General features: G+C 38.7%; 1 protein-coding gene across 1 annotated transcript in view; it reads right to left on the reverse strand.

The window, feature by feature from the left end:
- The window catches only part of pde4dip (phosphodiesterase 4D interacting protein), a 256,882-nt gene extending 235,067 nt beyond the window's left edge, over positions 1–21,815 (reverse strand). Inside the window, exons 1-2 of the mRNA XM_087990726.1 lie at positions 21,628–21,815; positions 6,520–6,596 (exon numbers count right to left, since the gene is read on the reverse strand). Of these exons, the coding sequence (XP_087846852.1) occupies positions 6,520–6,596; positions 21,628–21,768 (218 nt within the window). The 5' untranslated portion in view covers positions 21,769–21,815. The remainder of the gene's footprint in view (positions 1–6,519; positions 6,597–21,627) is intronic.
- Positions 21,816–27,301: the final 5,486 nt, after the last annotated feature.

The following is a 27,301-nucleotide window of genomic DNA, read 5'->3' on the forward strand; positions in this document are numbered from 1 at the left end:
TAAAAGTGGCCACAGTTTCTAACGATTATGCAGGATTGTATGTGCACATACATGCATGTGTCCTTTAAGAATCATAACAAATTTGGCTGTTGAGGTTCTGTTCAATGGTGACTAATCTGCCTCAAAGTTGATGGTGGGAGATTCAGTGATGGTAATGCCATTGAATGTTAAGAGGTGGTGATTAGATTGTAACTCCCTCCTTAACAGCATTGAGCATACCCAATCAAACAGACTGCAACAGTTCAAGGTGTCAGTTAATAGTGTGGCAAAAAATGCTACTTTCCATGCATCAAGCCAAATCTGAATGTTGTCCAGATCTTGATGCAAGTGGATATGTCCATTTTGAATGTGAGATACTCACGTTTAAATTGGACTAGAAATTACTCAGCTTTCAAAGTCATGGATACCTTAGGCCAAATATAGACAAAATGGAATTCAACACATAAGTTTTTGTGATTGCTCTCAGCATCAAGGCAACATTACCAAGTGTAGCATAAAGACTTTCATAAAATTTAAGTCACTGGGAACTGTGGAAAAATTCCTTGTGCTTCTTAGAAGCCGATTGTCTTAAAGTCAGAATATCACTGGAGAAGTTCCGCAGGGCAGGACAATCATCTTCTAAGCTCCGACAATGACCTTCCCTTCATCATAATATAACGAGTGGAGTTGTTTGTTGATAACTGAACAATATTCACTTTCATTCACAAGTTCTCAGATAATGAAACAGGCCAAGTCCACTTGTGGCAGGACCTAGACAAAATTCAGATTTGGATTGATAAAATGGAAAGTAACATTTATGGCACACAAGTGTGAAGCAAAGATCAATATTAAAGTCTAATCACCTCCTCGCAAAATTCAACAACAATCCAATCACTGAATCCCTCGCCACCAACACTGGGGGAGGGTGGTCACCACCTATTGACCAATCCCTAAAATGACGAGTTACTTAAATACTGTGATCACAAAAGTCAGAAGCTGGTATCTGCAGTGACGTGAGTAATGTACCTCCCAACTTCCTAAGAACTTACAAAACATTTGCCAGAAGTGTAATGAGACACTCCCCACTTGCCTGGATGAATACAGCTAAAAGAAGCTTGACACCATCCAGGAAAAGCAGCCTGCTTGATTAGCATTCCATCCAATGGCTTGAATGTTCATTCCCTCATTCTCTCCAGCATGGGAATTACACCACTTGTAAATTTCCCTTGAAGTCACTCACCATCCTGACTTTGAACTAGATCATTTTTACTTCACGACTTTAGGAACAAAATCCTGGATGTCCTTACACAACCAAACTTTGGTGTGTGTCTGTACCGGTGATTCAAGGGTGTGGCTCACCAGTACCTTCCCATAGACAAAGATTGGTAATAAATGCTGGTCTTGATGGTGAAGCTTACCTTCTATGAATGAATGAATGAATGAATGAAGAAAATGATGATTTTCTACTACATTTCATATATTAAAACATTCAAAATTGAGTTGACCAAAAGAAGTCAACAGTTTCAGGAGGGCAACAGAAAAAAGTTGCAAGACCAAACTGAATTGCGAACAAATGTGCATCAACAACCAATATTTTGATTTTTGATACAAAACAATGAGGCAAAGATTCATTCAAGAGGAGATTCATTTTAAAGATTAGTTTGAAGTCCAGCACAATGGAGAATTATAATAATTTCCATATTTCACTTGACAGTGCATGGCCAATAAGTTCTCTGCTGGATTGACAACACGGGCACCAAATTATTCTACAGATTTCCTCATGCTTCCTATAATTAAGAGAATGGAATAGTACCCTACTTACAGGCCTGCCCCTGTTATATTGCTGAAGATGCCTCTATCACATGAATGGCAGTGATTTGGCAACAAACTGACCTGTGAATTACCCTCCTACACCTAGCACTGTGCAGAGCATAGGCAATGACATGTAGCTTGCACATAATCAGACAAGCTATTGCACTATTAGACTCCATCGCCACCCAATTTCACCCATCAATTTTGTGTTTCACATGAATCTAGCACAGACAGAGATATGTACGTCTATAGACAAGTGCTGCTGCCTGGTCACTGGAAAAGAAAACACACAATTCTGTGCTCCACATGAACCTTTTCTACACTTGGCTGGCCTCAGCTCAGCATCTCCTTGCATTTGCAGAGCAGCCCATTTTAGCAGCACAGAAGTAGTAGAATGTGTGCTGTTGAATTCTGCTCTGTTGAATTCATTAGTGCTCACACTTACAACAGCACCATCCTCATCATGACTTTTTTTTAAAAAAACTATTGATAACTATTAGAGAAGTAAAATATATACCTGTGGCAAAAAGAGAGAACTGAGCAACCTCTCCACATAAATATTGAGTTATTTACATCCATCACTCATCTGATCTTGTCACTTGGTCTGCAGCTTAAAATGACAAAATTGTGAATCTGTATAGAGTCAAATTAAAACTTATACACATTGGAGAGGACTAATTCAGATCTATACTAGAACCACTGCCCACAATAGTTCCACAAGAGGGTGCAAAAACCAAATATATCTTAAAAAGTCATGAAATTCTGGACTGGTTCTATCCATTCTGACTCTTTTGGAAATACAGCAGAAAATTTAAATATTGCTTTCAAAGTTTAATGCCTGAATTCTGAAATGATTTTTTTCTTAAAATGCAGGTGATTTTTCTGAAAACATACAGGGCTTTTTCAGTGGTTTTAACCAGCTTCAAGGAGACATGTTTAGTGTGAGAAGCAGGAGAGCCAAACTGATCCTTTTTGATGGATGTATCCATTATATAAGCAGGTATGATTTGCAGCAAATTTGTTTGCAGACTGTGAAGTATAATCTTCTATCTCTGTATGTCAGGCATCTAGATGACTATTTTCTTTCCAGATCATATTAATACAGAGGTTTAAGCTTCAAAATTAAAACACAATAAGAGAAACCGTAATGACATTCTCAACTTTGGTCAGAGTTATGGTTAGCAGTGAAGAAACACAGTTGCTGTTTTATACACTTTCCGCTGCCCACAGGCTTTCTGTAGATTTCTGTAGAAACTTGCAATAATTAGAGAGCTATTTTAGGTGTGGTGATCTCCACAGAACATCTAGGATATATGCACACATTATGATGTCTTTATAACCCATCATAATGAAGAATCCTTGATGAAATGCATTTGAATTTATACCAGGAAGTCAAAGTTAAATATTAATTTATTTGTATATGCAAAAAGCTAAGTAAAAAGTAGATGGCATTGAGAGATAAAGGTTGCAGAAAGAAAAATTATTTTAAAATAAAGTCTCCAACAATTGAAATCTGAAAGAATCAGATTACATTTTTAGAGGTTTTCTTAGGCCTAAAGAAGTCAGTTGAAAGTAATTAAGACTTATCATGCTGTTAAAAGTGCACTCACACTTGAATGGACCATCCCTAACATTTAATGTTGATTCTAGTGAGAAAGATCTGCATTGTCACATCCTTCATGCTGATATCCTCATCATCATTCCTAAAGTGAAAACTGAACCAATATTTTTACTATAATAAACCTATAAGAACATCAGGACCAAGTAACGTAATTATATACAATACTGCTGTACAACTAGTCCACCAGATGGTGCCAGACATGTGGCATTTCAGAAATCTCTGCATTGCACAAGTACCCTGTATATAATGTAAGTAGAATACAGACTGTGATTTAACAAAGCCCATCCCTCAAAGCTCAAGAGAATTGTGCATTTTCATATATATATATGTATTACATAAACATATATACTAAATAGCACGTCAATGCTATAGAGTAGTAGAGGTGGAATTTAAACAAACCTTCATGTTTATTGTTTTAACTTGCTGCCAAACTGAGATTGCACGATACTGCATGACAGTAATTGAAACTGGTCTTTCCACAGTACAGCTGTACCAACACATTCAAAAAGGTGTGTCTAAGCTATAACTCCCACATTTTTACTCTGTTCCAGAACTAATGTTGCAGATTTAGATCTGTAGGCTGGGCACTGAAAGAAATAATAAGACACTCCATGCAGGAAGTAGTCTCATACCAATTGTATCTGAAGGTACTTCAGTATATCTCCCATACTGTGTCAAGCCTAGGGCTCGAGGTTTTGAATGGAAGACCTGTGGAGAGGGATGCAGACAAATCTATCCACTCTGTCATGTTAGAAATGTATTTGTCATGAAATGATTTGGGGTGGGCAGGAGGATTGCAACGGTAGCTAGACTATCTAACTAAACTATGATGGATATTTCAAGTGTTAGTCCAAATCTCCTAACAGCAATATAAATGCCCTATAAAACAGCTGCATACCGCTAGACTGAGTGAGGATAGTGCCACAGTAAGCATGCCTATGGTACTCATATTTTACAGGTTGAATTTCAGTATGTAACCAAGTGAAAGTTGTCCACTGCATACTTCAAATTCTAATGGGGGAGACCAAGGCAGTGAACTTAAAATGGCACTTCTGGGTGAGAACAAATTCAATTAATTTGATTAAATTCTGGGCCTCACTCAATGACCCTATATAGAAATTGTATATGTACACACTACGGTAATGATGTTTTGGATTTAGAGTCAGATGTACAGCACAGAAACAGACCCTTCAGTCCAACTCATCAATGCCAACCAGATATTCCAACCCAACCTAGTCCCACCTGCCAGCACGTGGCCCACATCCCTATAAACCCTTCCTATTCATATAACCGTCCAGATGCCTTTTAAATGTTGCAATTGTACCAGCCTCCACCACTTCCTCTGGCACCTCATTCCATACATGCACCACCCTCTGCGTGAAGAAATTGCCCCTTAGGTCTCTTTCATATATATCCCCTCTCACCCTAAACTTATATCTCTCATTCTGGACTCCCCCTCTTCACGGAAAAGACTTGCCTATTTATCCTATCCATGCCCCATGATTTTATAAACCTCTATAAGGTCACCCCTCAGCCTCCGACACTCCAGGGAAAACAGCCCTAGCCTCTCCCTATTGGTCAAATCCTCCAACCCTGGCAACATCCTTGTAAATCTTTTCTGAACCCTTTCAAGTTTCACAACATCCCAGATTTTTGCCTTCCCTCAAACTTTCCACATTTACAAAATCTCGTGGTAACAGCTGGGATGAAATGAGATTGAGGTAATTTCTGAATTTCCTTCTACAGACAATTAAACATCAGTGAAACGTTGGAACTTTGATTCATGACCAATTGGTGCCTGTGGAAGCACACCCTTGCATATGATTCCTTGCCCTAAAGAGAGAGCAGTGGAAAAGATACCAGAGTGGATAAACATTGACATAGATTTAAGAACCATTCAATGTCACAGTTTTGTTAGAGGATAGTGAGATTCCTCAGGAAAAATTGCAGCTCAAACCAAACTGAGTTATTCCCCTCGTAAGTTTAGATATTGCAAAGCACATTACTGGTTTATGAATTTCAACATCTCAACTCATTGTAGTGGACAAAATGCAAGACACAGCAGAGTACCACATGTTGGATTAGGATGTCAGGATCAGATTTTAAAATCTACTTGCAAACATCCCACGATCAATCAAATGCTTCAAATCTCTATTCTGCTGCAGGTCTCATACTAGCTTCAAATGAAACTTGAATAAAGGTTAGAAAATATTATCTAATTCCACAATAACTCAAACCATAATATGGCAATTTTTTTTGCTGGTTAACTTACAAACAATTTCAAAGCTACTTTTAAAAGAAACATGAATTATGTATTCCCTCCCCAATTCCAATCTTTGCACCAGGAGGAAATCAAATAATTGTAGAAATCAATTCACAATCTAAAGGCTCTCAGTTCATATTAGTTATCAGAACATGGATACTGGGAGGGGAAGAACTGCTAGATGATGGTTACATATATGGAATTCAGACAGGGAAGGAAATGAACTGAAAGATGATAGGACCCATGCCTCCATGGAGTTTCACCTGCTTTAAGCTAAGGGCAGAGTTACAACGGTGATCACAAAGGGAAAGAGAAAAGTTGTAGCTGCAGGTGACATAGATGGCAATGGTAACACATGGATAAACTGGAGCCCCGCAAAGATTTACTGGAATTTTCACAGCAAAACGAAAAGCCATATTACAAAGCACTCTGGGACTGTTTGCATGGCCTCTCAGAAAATCTTCAAATTTCCTGCAAAAGGTAGTTCAAACCAGGGAAATACCATGTTCTTTTGTTTACACACAAGCCTCCAATAACCAGCAGACATAGTGGCTTCAAATGGCAGGCAGATATTTGGTAGCACATCTGCATAAATCTAATAAATAATTTTAACAGGCATTTGTATGAAAGAATATATTTTATGCAGTCTGGAGTATTTCCTTAAACAAAGGAAAAGTACAAACAGGTTTATCGTCCAATTTTTCAAATTAGCATGATATATTAGACACATTGCTATTCCAGACAGATATTACCTCACTGGAAACAGTGAGGGAGTTACTTTACAATAATTATAAACTTTAGAGCAAGCACAATGGTGCAGGAGGAAGCAATAAATGTGACTTACGAGGCTCTCTCCAGCAGTTCAGTTTTTTCATTTAGTTCTCGTTTCAGGCTCTCCACTTCCACCTTCAGCTCGATGTTCTGAAAGAGAGTTGACTTGGGTGAAACAATGAATTAGGTTATCGACTTGCTTTGGCTCAGGTCTACCTAGCACCTGACACTTTCACAATGTCTGCAATTTAAAAAAAAACACTAATGGTGTTTTGCCCATTAAGTATCGAATACACATGCTGCAAGTTGACACGATCAAATACATTACTCTGTTAATGATCTAAGATAAGATTATTACAAATTGAAGATGATAAAAATGATTAAATCTTAAAGAAATGAAACAAAATTGAATTTAACTTGCAGCTTTCACAACTCAAAGCACTCTACTTTTAAAAAATTATTCATGGCATGTCAGAGTCCCTGGCTGAAATAACATTATTGCCCATCCCAAATTGCTGCGGAGAAGGTGGTGGTGAATTGTCTCCTTGAACCACTGTAGTATTTGTGGTATAGGAACATCCACAGAGTTGTTAGGAGGGGAGTTCCAGGTTCCTGGATGACTCAGTGACATTGAAGAAATGGCAACACAGTTTCAAGTCAGGATAGCCTGTAACTTCATAGGATTACTGCAGTGCAGGAAGAGGCCATTCAGCTCATCGTGTCTGCAGTGACTCTCTGAATGATCATCATGGCTTAATGCCATTCTCCTGCTCTATTCTCATATCCCTACACACCATTTGTATTCAAGTCATTATTTAATGCCCTTTTGAATACTACATTCCAGACCCTAACCACTCCGTAGGAAAAAAAAATCACAGTAAATTGCATTTACTTATTTTGCAAATCATTTAAAATCTGTGCCCTGTCGTCTAGACCCTTTAACAAACAAGAAGGTTCTGCCTGTCTGCTCTATCCAGACTTTCACGATTTTGAAAACTTCAAATCAAATCTTCTCTCAGTCTTCTAAGGAAAACCAGTCCCAATTTCTCCAATTCATCTTCAGAACTGGAGTCTTTCAGCCCTGGAACTATTCTTGTAAACCTCTTCTGTGCTTTCTCCAATGCGTTCACATCTTTCCTAACAAAATGGAAGGGAACTTGCAGTACTTTTCAATCAAGATCATCATTGTACTATTGGAAACAAGAATGCCACTTTATAATTACTAAGTTTTCATAAATAGCAATGAGTTGAAACTTTATTGCTGGAACAGCACAGCAGGTCAGGCAGCATCCAGGGAACAGGAGATTCGACGTTTCGGGCACAGGCCCTTCTTCAGGAATGGAATAGCAATGAGCCAAACAATGAATTATCTGTTTTAGGGATACCTGTAAATCTTGAGAAAACTACTGGAAACAGGAATAAAATTAAGTCTTACCTGAAGATATGAATGTTAATAGCACCAGTCAGCACAATTGGTTGAAAGGAAATCATGTCTAATTAACCTGATTTTTGTCAAGTAACAGAGATTTGATGAAGATAGTAAAGAAGATGCTGTAAACATGGCCATTAAAAGCATCTAATAAAGTGCTATTTATTCAGGAAACAAAAACATAAAAGGAATGGTGGTAACTTGGGAATGAAAACATTGAGATGGAGTGTAGCATTGAATGATTGTTTTCTGATAGGTCAGAAATATGAAGTGGGGTCATCATATTGTAGTGACCATTCATTGTTTATTGATAAACTGGTTTTGGGTATAGGGAGTGCAATTTTGATGCTAACGGATAATATAAAGCTTGTAAGTAAATTATAGGGAAGAGTATTGTAGCATACCGTAGAAAAATGTGGACAAAATGTTTAAATGGGCAGATAGATGCAAAGTGATGCACTTTGAGAGAAACAACATGAATAATCTCAATGGCACTATTTTAAAGGGTATACTTTCAAATACACTACTAAAGGGAATGAATCAGATTTCACAGGAACTTTTAAAAAGCAACTGATCACGTACTTAAAGTGATTTAACTTATAACTTCATAAGGGTGAAGCTTGGATGTGTAACTAAATAGGACAACTCCTTTAAAGTGATGTCACAGATATGATGAACAAATGACCTTCCTCTGCATTGTAAAATTTCATAATTCCAAACTAGGACGGTGAAAAACTTCCTGTTCTACTTTGAATAATTTTTTTTAAATATCTACCCAGAGGGGTACAGTTGGATTTGGTTTATCTTCTCGCCCAAAACACAGCAGCTCCCATAATACAATGCTTATTTAATACTGTATTGAAAAATCGAAAACCATAGGAGCCTCATTTTATAGTAATTGGCAAAAACTTTGGGGAGGTTGTACCGAACTACACTGTTTATTCTGATTTTATACCAAAGTCACAATAGATAGCCAAAAATATCCCTATAGAAATAACAGACAAAATAAAAGGCACACCCAAACCATTTGATTTCTTTCACCATGTGGATGTGCAGTACATTACGTTTTCTAATGCACGTTCTCTCTCATTTTAACTTCTCCATTGTTGTTTTTATCATTACCCAACACGCCTGCCATTTGTGAAATGGGGATACAACTCCACCAGTTTTTATCCCCACTCCCCCCATTTCTACTTGCTGCCCAGAAGGGAAGGTGTGTGGTGGATATTGGTAAGGCTGGGATTTGTAACCTTGTCCATCCCAATAGCTTAACCTCACTGGCAAACTTAATCAGAAAAAGCAGTAAAATTTGGAAAACTCCAACTTGCCTTGTATTGACTTTGTAATGATACAATTGGAAATGTTCTTATTTTAAATTCAGAAAGAAAAACTAACATCCTTACTTGTAGCCACAGATAGTTGTGCTGTCAGATCATTCTCAGATTACTGTGTTTAATGAGATGTTTAAGCATCAAATACTTAAAAATGCATGCCAGTTGGGAAGGTGATAAACCAAATATTGTACAAGTCACGAACAAATGCTCAGTGTACATTTCATTTGCCTAGCCAATAGCACAAATTATCCCTAGACAGTGTGTCCTTGAGGTACTGTCGAATTCAAGATACCTCAACAATGCTCCATGAATACCACCCATGAAAGATGACAGTGGTTACATCTTAACAGGACTGGGACTGATAGCCACACAGGGAGATTTGCTAGTAATGTTGTTAGTTTTGTGGAACCTAATGGATAACACAAATTGGGAGGGAGGTTTTCTGCTAATAGGAAGTAGAAAAAGTAATAAGGCAGACTGGAAGAAATGAAGTTGAGGATTGAATATAGGATAGACCAGATCTAAAAGTTGAAGTTCTAAATTGGAGAAAGGCCAATTTTGACGGTATTAGGCAAGAACATTTGAAAGCTGATTGGGGGCAGATGTTTGCAGGTAAAGGGACGGCTGGAAAATGGGAAGCCTTCAGGAATGAGATAACAAGAATCCAGAGAAAGTATATTCCTGTCAGGGTGAAAGGAAAGGCTGGTATGTATAAGGAATGCTAGATGACTAAAGAAATTTAGGGTTTGGTTAAGAAAAAGAAGGAAGCATATGTAAGGTAGAGACCGGATAGATCGAGTGACTCCTTTGAAGAGTATAAAGGAAGTCGGAGTATATTTAAAAGGGAAATCAGGAGGGCAAAAAGGGGACATGAGATAGTTTTGGCAAATAGAATTAAGGAGAATCCAAAGGGTTTTTACAAATATATTAAGGACAAAAGGGTAACTAGGGAGAGAATAGGGCGCCTCAAAGATCAGCAAGGCGGCTTTGTGTAGAGCCGCAGAAAATGGAAGAGATACTAAACGAGTATTTTGCATCAGTATTTACTGTGGAAAAGGATATGGAAGATATAGAATGTAGGGAAATATATGGTGACACTTTGCAAACTGTCCATATTACATAGGAGGAAGTGCTGGATGTCTTGAAATGCATAAAGGTGGATAGGTCCCCAGGACCTGATCAGGTGTATGCTAGAATTCTGTGGGAAGTGATGGTTGGGCCTCTTGCTGAGATATTTGTATCATCGATAGTCACAGGCGAGGTGCCAGAAATCTGGAGGTTTGCAAACATGGTGCCACTGTTTAAGAAGGGCGGTAAAGACAAGCCAGGGAACTATAGACCGGTGAGCCTGACCTCAGTGGTGGGCAAGTTGTTGGAGGGAATCTTGAGGGACAGGATTTACATGTATTTGGAAAGACAAGGACTGATTAGGGATAGTCAACATGGCTTTGTGCGTGGGAAATCATATCTCACAAACTTGATTGAGTTTTTTGAAGAAGTAACAAAGAGGATTAATGAGGCAGAGCAGTAGATGTGATCTATATGGACTTCAGTAAGGCGTTCAACAAGTTCCCCATGGGAGATTGGTTAGCAAGGTTAGATCTCACAGAATACAGGGAGAACTAGCCATTTGGATACTGAACTGGCTCAAAGGTAGAAGACAGAGAATGGTGGTAGAGGGTTGATTTTCAGACTGGAGGCCTGTGACCAGTGGAGTGCCACAAGGATTGGTGCTGGGTCCACTACTTTTTGTCATTTACTTAAATGATTTGGATGCGAGCATAAGAGGTACAGTTAGTGCAGATGACACCAAAATTGGAGGTGTAGGGGTCAGCGAAGAAGGTTACCTCAGATTACAACAGGATCTTGACCAAATGGGCCAATGGGCTGAGAAGTGGCAAATGGAGTTTAATTCAGATAAATGCGAGGTGCTGCATTTTGGGAAAGCAAATCTTAACAGGACTTATACACTTAATGGTAAGGTCCTAGGGAGTGTTGCTGAACAAAGAGACCTTGGAGTTCTGGTTCATAGCTCCTTGAAAGTGAAGTCACAGTTAGGATAGTGAAGAAGGCGTTTGGTATGCTTTCTTTTATTGGTCAGAGTATTGAGTACAGGAGTTGGGAGGTCATGTTGCGGCTGTACAGGACATTGGTTAGGCCACTTTTGGAATATTGCAAGCAATTCTGGTCTCCTTCCTATTGGAAAGATGTTGTGAAACTTGAAAGGGTTCAGAAAAGATTTACAGGGATGTTGCCAGGGTTGGAGGATTTGAGCTATCGGGAGAGGCTGAACAGGCTGGGGCAGTTTTCCCTGGAGCGTCGGTGGTTGAGGGGTGACCTTAACGAGGTTTACAAAATCATGAGGGGCATGGATAGGATAAATAGACAAAGTCTTTTCCCTGAGCCGGGGAGTCCAGAACTAGAGGGAATAGGTTTAGAGCAAAAGGGGAAAGATATAAAACTTTTTCACACAGAGGATGGTACGTGTATGGAATGAGATGCCAGAGGACGTGGTGGAGGCTGGTACAATTGCAACATTTAAAAGGCATTTGGATGGGTATATGAATAGGAAGGGTTTGGAGGGATATGGGCCGGGTGCTGGCAGGTGGGGCTAGATTGGGTTGGGATATCTGGTTGACATGGACGGATTGGAACGAAGGGTCTGTTTCCATGCGGTACATCTCTGACTCTATATCAAAATGACTAAAGAATCTTGAATGCACCCAGGATTCACAACAAGATAGAAAATCAAAAAAAAGGTACAAATAGAGGTAAATGGTTGTAATTACCATTACAGATATATGGCTGCATTGTGACTAGGCTTGGGAAATGAATACTCCAGAACTTTCAACATTTAGGAATGAGAGACAAGAAGGAGTTGGAGGTAGAGTTGCATGAATAATTTGGAATGTAATTAATACATGAGTAAAGGAGGATCCCAGATTGGAAGAACAGTATCTGGAATTTGGTTGGAATTAAGAAACAGGAAGAGGTAGCAGATATTTGGTTGAGATTTTAATAGTAACTAGCAGTGGTCATGTGGGGCATGGTATAAATTAGGAAATGAGAGAAACTTATAGCTTGTGCAACACAGTAATCATGGGTGACTTCAATCTGATTTGACTCAGTGAAGCCACTAAGCACTAAGGATGTGGAGGATGAGATTCTGGAGTGTATTGGGATGGATTTCTAGAGCAGCATGTCAAAGCAGCTATTGTGGATTTAGTATTAAGTCACGAAAAATAGACTAATTAGTAATCTTGTTGTAAAAGAACCTTTAGAGATTGGAGGATATTACTAACAAAATGAATAAAAGGAGAGTTGATGGATATAGCACATTTGAATTTTTAGAAGGCTTTTGAGAAGGTGCCCCACAGGAGATTGGTTAGCAAAAATTGATTAGCACATTGTATAGGAGTTAATGTACTGGCATGGATTAAGGATTGGCTAACAGACATAAGGAATAAATGGGTTATTTTCACATTGACTGTCTAGTGAGGTACTGCAGGGATCAGTACTTGGGCCTTGGCTGTTCACAATGTAGATCAATGATTTGGGTGTGTGGAGACAATGTAGTATTTCTAAATTTGCAGATGAAACAAGGCTAAGCAGGAATGTGTATTACAAGGAAGATATAAAACATTCTTAGGAAGAATTAGACAAGAATTGGACAAGAACATAACAACTGGAACATAATATTGAAAGTTGAGAGGTTATCCGCTTTGGTAGAAAGAACAGATATAAGAGGTTGAAAAGTGCATATTTGCCAAGTGAATTGTGTGTCCTTGCCAGTAAGTTACTGAAGGCAAATAAGCAGGTGCAGCAAGCTATGAGAAAGGCTAATGGAACATTACTATTTATTGCAAGAGGATTTGAGTACAGGTATAGTAAAATCTTGCTTCAATTGTATAGGAACCTGGTTAGACTGCATCTGGAGTACTGTGTGTAGCTTGGTCTCCTTATCTCAGGAAATATATTATTGCCATAGAAGTACTGCAATGAAGGTTCACCAGACTTGTTCCCTGGATAGCATGACTGTCATCTGCAGACAGATTGGGAAAACTGTGCCTGTACTTCTAGTTGTATTATTGCTACAGTATTAATCTAAAGGTCCAATTTTCTGGGGATCTCAGTTCAAATCCCACTATGGAAGACTGTGTAATTTGAATTCAATAAAACATATCTAAAATTAAGAACTGACCATGAAAAATGACCATGTAACCATTGTTGTCAATTATTGTAAAAACCTATCTAGTTCATTATATCCTTTCGGGAAGGAAACTGCTGACCCTACCTACACATGAATCCAGACTCACAATTTTGTTGATTCTCAATTGCCCCCTGGGCAATAAATGCTGGCCTTGACAGCAATGCCCCTGCCCCATAAAGGAACAAAAAAAAATCACTGCCACATTGATGTAGAAGCTCAATCTTTGAGAATATTTAAAATAAATGTTGAGCAAAGGGCTACGAGTATAGCAGAGGTAAAAAAGGCATGAACTGGTTGGTCCGCCATAGTTGTCTTAAAATGGCTGAGCAGATTTGATGGGCAAAATGGCCTACTCCTGTTTCTGTATTATTATGATCAGAACAAAGATTACTAAATATTTTGCAAGTTCAATGCTGGCCATGCTGAAATTAGCTTGTTCAACAACTACCCATCCTACAGACTGAACTTGAAACCTAGTGATATAGGTGGCTCAGCAGTCTTAGTTCACTGAGCTAGTGCTGTAACTATTTTTAAGCTAACATTTATTTGTTGAAGATAAGCAGCATATTTAATATCATTTGCATAGGGAAGATCTAGGTCTCTGAAATACAGCACACCTGTGCCTTTCCCCTGCCACACTAGGCCACCAAAGTTGCTGAACTGTCTAAAGCATAGCTCTCAAATTGCTGGTCTATCTCAAATTAAGATGGCGTTCCACATGTTAAGCCTCTGTCAAGCAAATGGAAACATGAGAGATTGATATTGAATAGCATCTAAGTGAAGAATATAAAATATACATAAAAATCTACCCTTGGTTCAAGTTTGGCTAACTTCAATTTCTGGATTTTTATTCTGTACATGTTTTACTATTGCCATTTTAATTGTGCTAGCCAAGCCAGATCTTTGCATTCAAATTATCAGATATAGACTGTGTACAATCAGTATTAGCACCCTGATTTTACTTATTCCTTAGCAGTGACTGAGCCTGATTGTATGTCCAAACTCTCTCAGATAATTTGTTTCAGCAACTGAAGCCAGCAATCAGCTTCTATATTTAGGTATCTAATCTTCTTGACAACAGTTCCAAGAATAAATTCAATTTTGCACATGATACATGACTCTCCCATTGGCTGGCAGCTCCCAAGTACAAGGCAGATTTTGTAGCAGGTCAGTAATGAACCTGTTACCACATTCATCATACTCACTGAAGTGGTGTACAAGAGAGAAATATTCTTTTACTGCGTTGAATGAAGAATAAAAGGAGGAAAGAACTTGTATTTATATAGTGCTTTTGACTACACCATGCTGTCCCAAAGCACTTTACAGCCAATACAGTTCCTTTGAAGTATAGTCGTTGCCATAAAATAGGAAAGTTCTTTTTAAAAAAAACCCCCAGGTTCTCAGAGCATTAATTCAAACTGCAGTTTGACTTTAGCTAATAAACCTTTAGTGTTTACCCAAGTGGTTATTTTCAAATATAAATAATGAAAAGGTTATTCTAGAACGGATGACAAAACATTTAGGCCAAATCCTGTCCAAATCTGTCCCAATGTGGCCCTATGTGATTATAGTTTTCTCTCCTCTGAAAGCCAGGGTACTGAGTCCTACCATATCTCTATTGCTAGCTTTGTCAAGATCAATAAACTTAGAGACTAGAAACCTTCCCAGGAATGGTTCATTATCACACAAAGGACATCAATTGATCTACAAAACCACCATTGGTACATATGGAGAATAAAATATGCAAAAAGACATGGAGTGGAACAGCTGAAGGAGATTCTGTCTCTTCTCATTTAATGGGACACTGCAACATTCAAGTACAAATCAAAATTATATACTTAGGTGAGAAATCCTGCTAGGCTTTGCACTTCTAAGCAGACACAATCACAGGCTTAGCTGACATCTGCTGATCCTCCCTGTGTGAACTTCATTTCCGAGATTAGCTGCTGAATAGAATCTAATATTCCAGCATTAATCCAACTGATAATGACATTACATCGACCACATATGGTAACCCTTCACATATTTATTAATTATCTTGTGGCTTTGATGGTAGGAATAGATTCTAAGACAAGTTCTCCCCTAAAGCATCAGCCTACAAAGAAATCAACATCACATTTTTGAACAGAGTAAATTAATTATCAAGGAGAATATCATTTGACTACACTCCCAGAAGTCTCTACAATGAGACACAGGGTGGACATCTGAGAAGGATTTGCTTGATTAGGTTATTGATTACCTAGTCTGTCATATTTAGGACAACTAATAATTGGATTATAACGCGGTAAATCAGAGGCCTCTTGTGGTGCAGTTAAATTATCTTTACCATTGAACCAGGAAGGCTAGATTCAAGTCCCACCTGTCTACAGATGTGTAATGATTTCTGAATGGGTTGATTACAAAGATTAGAAACCATCCATCCAAACTTTAAGGCGTGTACAAACAGTATTCAGGATAATTTTTGTTTTGATTCTTATGTTCCAGAACTTGTAGCAAATGTTCTGTTCCAGTACAGCTACATAATGGCATCCATCCAATAACATTAAAAATTGTCCATGCATGTCCTGTGCACAAAAAAAGGACACATCCAAAATTGCCATTTGCTGCTCCATCAATTTATTCTTGATATCGGTAAAGTGATAGAAAGAATTACCAAACAGCATTGTTTTTAAGCAAAATCCTATTAATTAGCTCTGGCAGAATTCAAACTGAGCTTCACTAAGCTCCTGATCTGATTACAGCCTTAGTTCAAACATGGACAAAAAGCTAAATTCCACAAGTGAGGGGAGAGCAGTGTTCCTCTGATGATAATTTTTTTTTGGCTGTGTGGAATTCTGAGGTCTGTGCACGGCAGTGACTTCCAGAACCCAAAGTCAATGCTGTGATCAGTGTCAGCCTGTAGTTTAGTAGGAATGCTAGGTGACAGTGACTGTCCTTGACATTAAAGCTGCATTTGATCGGGTGTGTCATCAAGGAGCCTTGCAAAACTGGAGTCAATAGGAATCAGGGAAAAACGCTCCACCAGTTGGAGTCATACCTGATGCAAAAGAAAGCCAGCGATTCCATATCCCATGGACAAAAATAAAATCCTGCAACATTGGGTGTTTAATTCCCATACTGTGCAGATGTATGTTGTGACAACAACCTAATGTATCACTGACTCACCATGTCGAGTTCAAAGTAGGGTGATAACTTTTTCTCCTACGTGTTAATTAAAGAGGAAGCAGGACAAAGGAAAATAAATTAGAGTTCTCATGTTTTCTTTGATTATGTGCACAATTTGGTTAGATAGCCTCAAAAACAGAACAAAAAAACCCTGAAGAATACAAGAGCCAATTTTCAATTGTCAACCAATACCTGTAAGATATTAATTTGTCAGTTATGTCATTGTTTCTGTTGGACCTTGCTTTTTACAAACTGGCTGTCCTATCTTATTACATAGAATAGGGATTACACTTAAAGTAGGTAATTGGTTATAAAGTTGTTATGACAAACTAAACCAGCCCTCAGGATCTTTATTTATGAGGACCTAAAATGCAGACAGACTCTTTGTTTAACCCTTCATCCAAACATTGCATTAGTGTGTCAGCCTGGGTTATTCTTTCAAGTAATGTGAGGTCAAACTGGCAACCTTCTGACTGAGGGAAGTGTACTTGAAATTCATTCAACTTGCACACACTATTCAACAACACAATCATTTTTCACTTAGTACTTTGTCGACCTCTCTGAATCTAGACAATATGTCAAGACTGTACCCACTCAAAATAAAGCACCTGGATTCACAGCTTGTGGCAGAATTTCATTTTTATAAATTATAATAATGATTGGAAACTTAGTCTTAATATAAAAATGTATTGCAACAATTGTTAACACTTTCAAGACGGCTTTGAATACCTTATAGGACACTGCAAGACGTGTCAGAGTGTGGACATAGATACCACCATTAAGCGTGGGGACACCTCCCGCCTTGTACATGGCAGGTACTCATGTGACTCAGCCAACGTTGTCTATCTTATACGTTACAGGCAAGGATGCCCGGAGGCATGGTACATTGGGGAAACCGAGCAAAGGCTTCGACAACGGATGAATGGGCACCGCACAACAATCAACAGACAGGAGTGTTCCCTCCCAGTTGGGGAACACTTCAGTGGTCCAGGACATTCGACCTTGGACCTTCGGGTGACTATCCTCCAAGGCGGACTTCGGGACAGGCAGCAGCGAAAAGTGGCCGAGCAGAGGCTGATAGCTAAGTTCGGTACCCGTAGGGAGGGCCTCAACTGGGACCTTGGGTTCATGTCACATTACAGGTGACCACCATTGCACTGTACACACACACACAGATACTCCTACACACACAGGCACTCCTATACACACAGACACCCACACACACACACACACTCCCACATGCACCCCCTCACAGACTTAAGACACTCTGCACTCACTACACACACACATACACTTTCTCACACTCACAACCCAGACAGACAAAGACCCACATGCACACATATATTTTGTGGGGTGAATTTGTACTTGCAGGATTACATTGTACTTTGCTCAAAAACTGCATGAATTCATGTAAAACTCCGTTATCTCACTTTTTAGATTAGAATCAATCTAAACATCATGGCATAGACAGAGAACACAGGGGGCTAACACCTTCAACATATTGTCTAGCTATTACCATTGTTAACAGCTAACCCAAAAATGCAACTTTTTAAAAAAAGGTTTTGTGATTTACACATGAAAGAAGTGAAACTATCATGGTATTCTAACAGATGAAAGGCTTAACAGACAATCAATTTTTCAATGTATAATTTCAGTCACATCACACTGTAAATTTTTGCTATAAATTCTGTGTGTTAGGATTGAGCCCTCCACTACCACCTGATGAAGGAGCGACGCTCCAAAAGCTAGTGTGCTTCCAATTAAACCTGTTGGACAATAACCTGGTGTTGTGTGATTTTTAACTTTATAGGACAGTGTACAGACTGTGACTATTCTCCTATGACCTGATTCACCACCACCCATTGACTTGATTAACATCACTGCTGAATTGTTAACTTTTGTTGAAGCAGGGTATAACTAAACTAAGCATATAACATACACTTATAGATGGGGGAATAACTAAAAGTATCACCAAAGATGGGAGCTGTTAGATTAATATGGGGATATGAGTAAATGAGGCTACATGCAAACAGGTAGAGTGAATTCTAACTTTCAGCAGGAGTCCAAGGAGGACTTGCAGAAGACAGTTTCTGACTGATTCAGTGGAAGTATGAGACCATGGCAATTTTAACAGTCAGGCCTCAATACCACACTGCTTTCCAGTTGTTCTAGGCAGAGACTGATTAGTAGCTTCACATACATCCAAACGTAGTAAAGAGAGTTTTAAAAGGACATCATAGGAGGGAGTGCAGAGAGGATAGATAGAATAACTTGAACAGGAAAGAGAGCTACCGCTGGTCTAGAAGAGTATTCTTATACCACCTAGCCCCAAAGAGGCGTAAACAGCTTACTTCATAATCTCTTTACATTTCCATTCTACTGAAATCCATGTTAAAATGCTATTAGAATCAGATTAAGAATGATCAAGTCTTGTTTTACATCTATCAATTAGGACACAACTGGTTTCAAGTGAGTTCCTTCACCCCCCACTGCTGTCATGAACAGGTTAAAAGGTTTGCATGTGGGTCGATGGCAATATTCCTACCCTGGACTGAGTCCCACCTGCTCCAGAGGCATATAATTAATCTATGACTAGGTTGATTAGTAAAATAGGTTAATAAGAAAAAGTTACAAATCAGACACACTGGAATCAAGCAGATTTCCAGTGAGTAAATAGCTTGGAGCACTTTAACTGCTTACCCATGCAGTAGAGTTAAAATACTCCAAGAAACTCCAGAGGACTGCAAGAGATCTGACATAATTGCGATTATCTCCACATGGCCACAGAATTACACATGTACTCATCACATCACTGAGAATTAGATACACATGTAGATTAGAGTGATGTCAACTTGTTGCCAATGAGCTGGTTAATGTGTAGCCCACTAAATTGATCTGCATACTGACATTTAGACCACTAAACCACTATTGAGTGTGAACGAATAGGCAAAGGCACAAAGCAAAAATGTCAGTCAGACTATTTGAATTGATACACAGGACCAGTTTAAACTAAAGGATGGGAGTCAAGGGTCTGGATTCTTAAAAGTAAAATTGAGGCTAACGTTGAGATTTGGTATGTGGTAAGTGAATGGGTCGTTGTGCAAATCAACCAGCAAATTCTGCAGGTTTGCAATGCAAGCATTATCTCTTAATGTTGGCCTTTTGAGCCTCATTCCATGCTCTGACTCCAGTTCATTTGGAAATTAAAGGGAATGGTATCACTATAGTAAATGTTCCTGGTGAAATAAAAAAGTATTTCAGGCAGAGGAAGGTGGAGTCAAATGCTTAGGTGCAACAAACATATGACTATATAATTTATCCCTCGCTGTAATAAACTAACCGAACACATTATGCTAACTGTTGCACTGATGAAGAACTCATTATTGCATCCTGTCTCTAAAAGGTGTTTCTTTGCTTTTATTCTGTGATTGATGGTTTATAATTCTCTTGTAACTGTGCAAAGCATTGTATCTATGACAAGCCTCTCATTTTAATGTTGATAAAGCATGCACGCCCCACACTTAGACAATTGAGAGAAAATAAATCTGATCTTGTAGATATTCCTTGCTTCTTTCACTTTGCTATGAGTAGGCCATGAGGTCCTTAATCCTTGCCACCATTCCTTTACACCCACCTGAAAACTCTTTAACAAAATTTTTATTCACCACTACTAATATTGCTCTCTTTGGCTTTTTGTTTGATTAGACACCTAAAAACTGCACTGGGATGTTATTTCCTACTGTAAGGGTATCATATAGATGGAGGTTGTTGCAGGTATTACCCTCTCTTTATCTGCCCACAAAGATTGACACTGCAAATTTGAGCATTACTTATCTGAATTATGAATTTCATTTAAAAAGTTTGAACAGCATAGATTTTTCACAAATTGCTGCAAAGCAGATTCTAAATGGATCACATAACATATTATCTTAAACTTAATTGTTAAATGATTCCTAAGCAATGTTACATGGCTTTTGGTAAGCTTTTAAAATGTTTTTTCAATACTAGGTTATGTCAGAAACTAGGGTCAGATTCAAGTTCTTTCCTAAACATTTCCACTTCCTCCTCCACCTTTAAATCCTTCTTAAATTCCAGATGATTGGCTACATTTTTGAGTGTATTCCATCTAAAAACACTTTTCCACTCATCATACAGTGGTTTATTTTGAGCACGCCTCTGTCCAACTCACTAATATGATTATAACAGTACACTGACTCAATCCTGCCAGGTCGATAGGTTTGAAATTGATGTCAAAGATTCTTATTCTTTTGATTGCTTATTTAAATCATTTGATCAATTTACCAATAGGTACTGATAAACATATGTGTTTTCATTCTAAAACATGAGATATTTTTGAGATGTTTTGCTCAATCAGTTGGATATCAAATCCCACAAGAATGAACATCTAACTAGATAATAAATCCTACCAATTATAGATATCCAGGTACAATGAGCTCTTTTTCCATCAATGACTCCAGGTCATTATAAACCATGAATTATGTATTCCACGTTTTATGCAAAGCAACATCCCATCCGCTACAAGATTGCTGCAGATAATTAGAAACGATTGTCTTCAAACAGAATAACTACAGTTGAAGTTTTTGTGTGTAACTTCTATTTGAGGTATATTAGGTACAGAATTTGAACACAAGTAATGCCTGGCAGAAAGATCATCAAATTATTGATGCAAACACTGCTTAGACTATGCAAGCCATTTTCCTTATTGATTATTTCATTCCTTTTCTGTCTTACAAACCTTTCTGGACCACTCTTTATTTGCCAGCTAAGTTGTGCATTAGCAACTTGGGGTAACCTTTTTCCCTGTGGGAATGTACCTTGACACCGTTTGACATGTATCATTTGAAAGTAGAATTGAAATCAGAAAATAATGAGGTAAAGGTTTGAACCTGTGTTCTACTCCTTCCTAAGCACTACTTGTTCATTTTCTTACTTTGTCTATCTAGAAAGGTTGTAATTTGATATCTTGAGTAGACAGTCCTTTCAATTTTTTGCTCACACAGACTAAGATGTAAAGTTTCCTACCCTTTTGTAGATGTCCTCGCTGCTGTCTTCATATTTCTGTTGTATTCTCTCCTCCAGGAAATAGATCCTGAGCTTGAGACTGAAGTTTTCTTTTTTCAAGTCGTTCAGATGCTGGGAAAGAGTACGGTAACCGTTAGACATGGCAGGTGCTAAGGGGGGGGGGGGCAAACCACCGCCCCCCTCCCCACTCAGTGTAGTAACATCTCAAACAAACTAAAACCAAAGAAACATTTTAAAAGCTGTGTGGACTCTGTCAGCACACAGTCAATGTGCCATCGTAGCACACATTAGAATGGAGAGAAAGCCAAAAGTTTTTTTTATCCGATAAAGGAATGACAGGAATCTTTAACAGAGCAGCACACTGTGACATTTGCATGACAAGTGTCACAAGTGATGTAAATCGATCCCATTACTAGTGAGAGGCCTTGACTAACTTCACATCATCTTATTAGTTTCACAGTGGCAGGTGCCTGCTAGTCTCCTTCTCCGCACTCAATGGCATTTCAAATCAAGCAGATATTTTTGGAACTACTTATAGAATTGTAGAAAAACACCATTTTGATCAATGGATTTTAGAGTCATGTCAAAATTTAATACCAATTTAATGCAAGGGATTATGACATCTGAGTTATTTAAGTTAAATCATGAAAAGTTCACTTTATATTGAATAAAAAAGCAGATATTAAAAGTATGAAAGAAAAACAAAAAATGCAGGAAAAATTAAGTAGATCAGGCAGTACCTTTGAAGAAAGAAACAGAATAAGTATTTCAGGTTCTTTCTTCAGAAGAGGGAAAAGTTCTGAATAAATAGTTTTTCTGTTTTGACTGCATTGGTTTCAGAAAAAGTGCTTATAATATCATCCACTTGCAAAGAGATACCATGAGCCAGGCATATTAAGGAGTTCAATTAACATTAGCAGAGATAGTTCTAACCCAAAGTGTTTCAGTGATTCATTTACTTCAATTGCACTGTGAAAAGCAGGACGCAAAAATGAGCAGCAGGAAGAATGCAAACTCCTGTGGCAACTATGACCCAGGTTCATATGACAATCGGCTGACCAAGTAAGACTGAATTTCTCACTTAAATTGCTTCTCCTGATGTTATCAACTGGCTCTATTTCAGCTTTTATTAATAGATAGAAAGAAAATGATAAGTTATGATAATTTCTGTAGTGTACTGATACTTGCATGTGATTCAAGTATTGATCTATCGTTATAATGTTATTTCTATTAAGATACAGACGAAGATCATTGTTTAATTAAGTACCTAGAGCTAATGAAGAGATACAGTTGGGATGCGGGGGTCTAGTAGCAAGTAGGGAGCAGATATAGTCATGTTGTGTTCTGTAAACAAATGTGTCAAGCAAAGGTTCAGTGTCTATTTCACACTTCAGTTGACTTAGGATTAAATTGACAATGTACATTGTACAATGTCTGATTGCATTAGGTTTTTTCAGGAAATAATATACTGAATAAAATAGATTTGATCTGAGGTTTCTCAAAGAATGAAGCTGGATCTTTCCTCAACAAAAACCAAAATAACAGATACCTTGAACAGGCAACTCAGGAAATTGCATACTATAACATCAGGGAATGCCTCACATTGGAGTGGCTCAGTGGTTAGCACTGCTGCCTCAACACCAGGGATCTGCGTTCAACCCCAGGCTCAAGTTTGCACATTCTCCCCATGTCTGCATGGGTTTCCTCCAGGTACTCCAGTCTCCTCCCACAGCTCAAAGGTGTGTAGCTTAATTGGACTGGCCATGCTAAACTGCCCATAGTGTCCAGGAATGTGTAGGTTAAGTAGATTAGTCATGGGAAATGAAGGATGACAGGGATGGGGTGGGTCTAGGAGGGATACTCTTCAGAGGGTCAGTGTGGACTTGATGGGCTGAATGGCCTGCTTCAGCACTATAAGGACTATATGATTCACTGTGTTTGTATGTAATTCTCTGACTAGTGGGATGAGACAAATGGTACTCCCCATGCTCTGTATTTGTGCCTCAACTTTTCATCATATCCTTTAACTAACTTGGTTGAAGGAATTGTGAGTTGCCTATCCAAGTATGTAGGAGATACTAAGATCAAGGGGATAAAATGAAGTAGTCTGATTAAGTCAGTGATCAAAAATATTGATACTGGAGTTCAGTGTGAGGTCATGCACTTTGGACTGAAGTGAGATGAATCAGAGGCAAACTTGTTAGAAAGTAAGCAAAGCTTGAACTTACATTTTTTATATGCACCATATTAGAGTAAGTTCACTTAATAATTGAATAGGAGTCTGTACTAACACCAAAGACTGGATTCCAACATTTGATTATTCATGAAATAAATATCAGTTGGAAAGCTCCCTTTTCTACCCAGCTGAGAACACATGAAGGGATATTATTGTACTTTGATCCTGTCAACACAAGATGAGCATTATGTATAATAACTATGTACAGTACCTAAGGTCCCACATTGCCTCCCACTATTCTATCTCTGAAATGTGTGTATTTAGCGTGAATGCTGTAGGCTGAGGCCCAATATTCTGTTTTCACCAGATCAAAACAGAACGTCAATATACAAGAGCCTAAACGTGAGTCACCGGATTATAGGGCATCTGTAAAATGTCTATTAAAATATCCATAAATATCTTAGCATTGTGCAATATTTGCTTCTGATGTCAGCCAACGTAACTTATATCTATGCCACAAAAAGAGCAATGGATTAAATATCTGTTCTAAATGTGTAGTGACTGACATTTGTGATGGAGTGGGAATATTTACCTTTAGCAATCTATTGATTCTCTACGTTCAAGTTAATGCAGAAAAGAATTGGTTAACTATTACACAATGGCATGAAATTTCAATCTTCACCACATTGTGCTGTAAAATGCTGATCAAATTCATCATTTGCTGTATATGTGTACAATATATGTTTATTCTCTCCACTTTTCTAAAAGCTACTGAAGAAATATGGTCCCCTGTGCAAGAACCTTCCTGAAATGGCCATTCATTTTGTGAGAGTTAGGATGCTGAGAGCTAAGAACAGAGTGGTGCTGATCAAGGGCAGAGAGGCAGTCAGTGTTTGTTAAGAGAAACACTTTGAAGATCTCCTCAACTGAGACTCAATCCTCACGAGTGCCATTGAGCACACCCCACAGTATGCAGCGCACCACCATCTCAGCACAACCGTAGACTGATGGGAGGTTGAAAAGGCCACCAGACATCCAGGAACCAGTAAGGGTGCTGGTGCAAATGGAATCCACAGCAAAATACTAAAATACAATGGAAAAGCATTCTTGGCAATGCTATAATTGTTGAAAATGTTTTGCTGGAAAAGCGCAGCAGGTCAGGCAGCATCCAAGGAGCAGGAGAATCGATGTTTCAGGCATGAGCCCTTTTTCAGGAATGCTATAATTGTGGCTATGTTCAAGACAAGACTAACTGCAATAATTAAAAGGACTTGACCTGCCATCTACCATCGGGAAGGTCAGTGCAAGAATCCTCCTCATCGCCACGTCCTTGCGTCTGAAGAGCTCTTAGTTGAGTCATAGTGTGGATTTCATCCAATAAAAGGCACCTTCACAGCAATCAAGTACAAAATATTGCAGAGAACAGCAGTAACTGATATACGTGACCTACTTTGACTTCATGAAAGCCTTCTACTGTGTAACCAGGACGGATTATGGAACATCCTCCACAAATTTAGTTACTCACAAAAATTTGTCACATGTATTCAATCTGTCCTAAAAGGACACACTGATGTCACCATCCTTTACCCATTGCACGATGACATGCAAGCTGTGATTTGCATGAACAGATTCAAAACAGACCCAACACAAGTGCAAAGTGGACTCATTAAAAGGCAGAATTCGGTCATCACACCAATGTTTTTCTCTGCCTTTCATGTGGCAATGATACCTTACCTCTATGTCTCTCCTCAACAGTGTCAAGCTACTCTACAGGACAAGTGGGAAACTGTTCAATCTATATCACTTCAAGTGCAAAACCAAAATTGCCCCAATCTCCATCATCAAGTTGTAGTACACAGATTATCCTTGCACATATGCACAGAGGCTAGGCTCTGAAGCATTGGCGGCACGTTCATGGAGTGGTGTGAAAGAACAGGCCTTAGGCAGAACATCCTGAAGATGAAAATCTTCCAGCAGTCTGATCCTGCTATGTAGGACTGCCCCCTTACTGTGTAAGTTCAGAATAAGCCATTGGACCCCAGATGGATTATTTTTTGGGAGTCCCCTCTCAGCAAAGGCAGACATCTATGGCAAAACTCAACATCTCCTTCTCCCAGTGCGCCAGCACAGCTCTTTGCCATCTAAGGAAAAAACTGTTTTTTTAGTCAAAGACCTCAAGCACAGCACTAAGCTCAAGTTATGTAAGGCTGTATGTTACCTTCACTCATATGTGAGACAGAGACATGAACAATGTACACCTCAAATCATTGGAGAAATATCATCAGTGATACCTCTGAAAATGCCTGAAAGTTCAAAAGCAGGATTGGTATTTTAATATGAGTGTCCTCTTTCAGATCAATATCCCCTGCATCGAAGAATTAGTTATGGTTAATCAGCTGTGTTGGGTGACCACACTGCTCATCACAAAACATGCTCTCTACTTCGAGCTTCATCACGGCATCCTAGATCTAAGCATTGACACCTGTTAGATTAAGCTATTTCTTGGGTTAATGATCTAATTAATGTCTGTGTCACTTGGTCCATTCAGGGGACTGATGCTCTTTGGACAGATCATTGACTTGTTCAATTAGTGATGACCATCCAACATGCACCGAGACATCAGGGCCCCAAAGGAAAAGGATTAATGTTTTAATCCTAAAAACTGAAGATTTGAATTCCAAGTGCAGATCATGAAATATCAGGAAAATCTTCATTTATTCAACTCAATTCTGTAACAGTGAGATCAAATGAAGTCAGCTGTATTAGACTACTGTCAAGATTAGAGTGGTGCTGGAAAAGCATAGCAGGTCATAGCAGATCAGGGAGCATCCGAGGAGCAGGAAAATCTCCTGATGAAGGGCTTTTGCCTGAAACATCGGATGCTGCCTGGCTTGCTGTGCCTTTCCAGCACCACTCAAATCTTGACTCTGATCTCCAGCATCTGCAGTCCTTACTTTCGCACTGTGTTGAACTACTGCACCCTGATCATCAAGGTTAAGTCCCATTGTCACAAAGATAGATTCAATGCAAATGATGTTCAAATATGTGACCTCCTGAAACAAACACAAGCAGCCTTCACTGCTTGGTGGAAAAACCAAGGTTAAAACTCAAGAAACCAGCTCTACAGCTTAAGGCTGAAGTCAAAAGATAATCTGAAGATTAAGGGCATGTGATGATAAGAGATTTTGAGCATTATGATATGTGAAGATTTTTAAAAGGCACCACAGTCATCTGCAGACCAAAATCAAATCTTCAAAATACCCTTTGTTCGCAGAATGGACTTCTCTTCGGAAGGATGACAGTGCCACCATCAACTCTACAAAGAACATTTTGAACAATTCTTCAATGCACCGTGTTAGTTGATGCAGTGTCCTGTGATCAAATCCATGGCTGACCCCTAATGATGGAAGATTTGCAACAAGCAATCGAATGAACAAAAAACCTGCAGCTCTGTGCTATTTGGCTGAGGTCTTCAAAGCTGGTAGACCTTTGTACTCT

The sequence above is a fragment of the Chiloscyllium plagiosum genome, unplaced genomic scaffold, assembly GCF_037043375.1.
Source record: "Chiloscyllium plagiosum isolate Xiang-an unplaced genomic scaffold, Cpla_swu_hap1 HiC_scaffold_9, whole genome shotgun sequence".
In the NCBI taxonomy this organism is placed as follows: Eukaryota; Metazoa; Chordata; class Chondrichthyes; order Orectolobiformes; family Hemiscylliidae; genus Chiloscyllium; species Chiloscyllium plagiosum.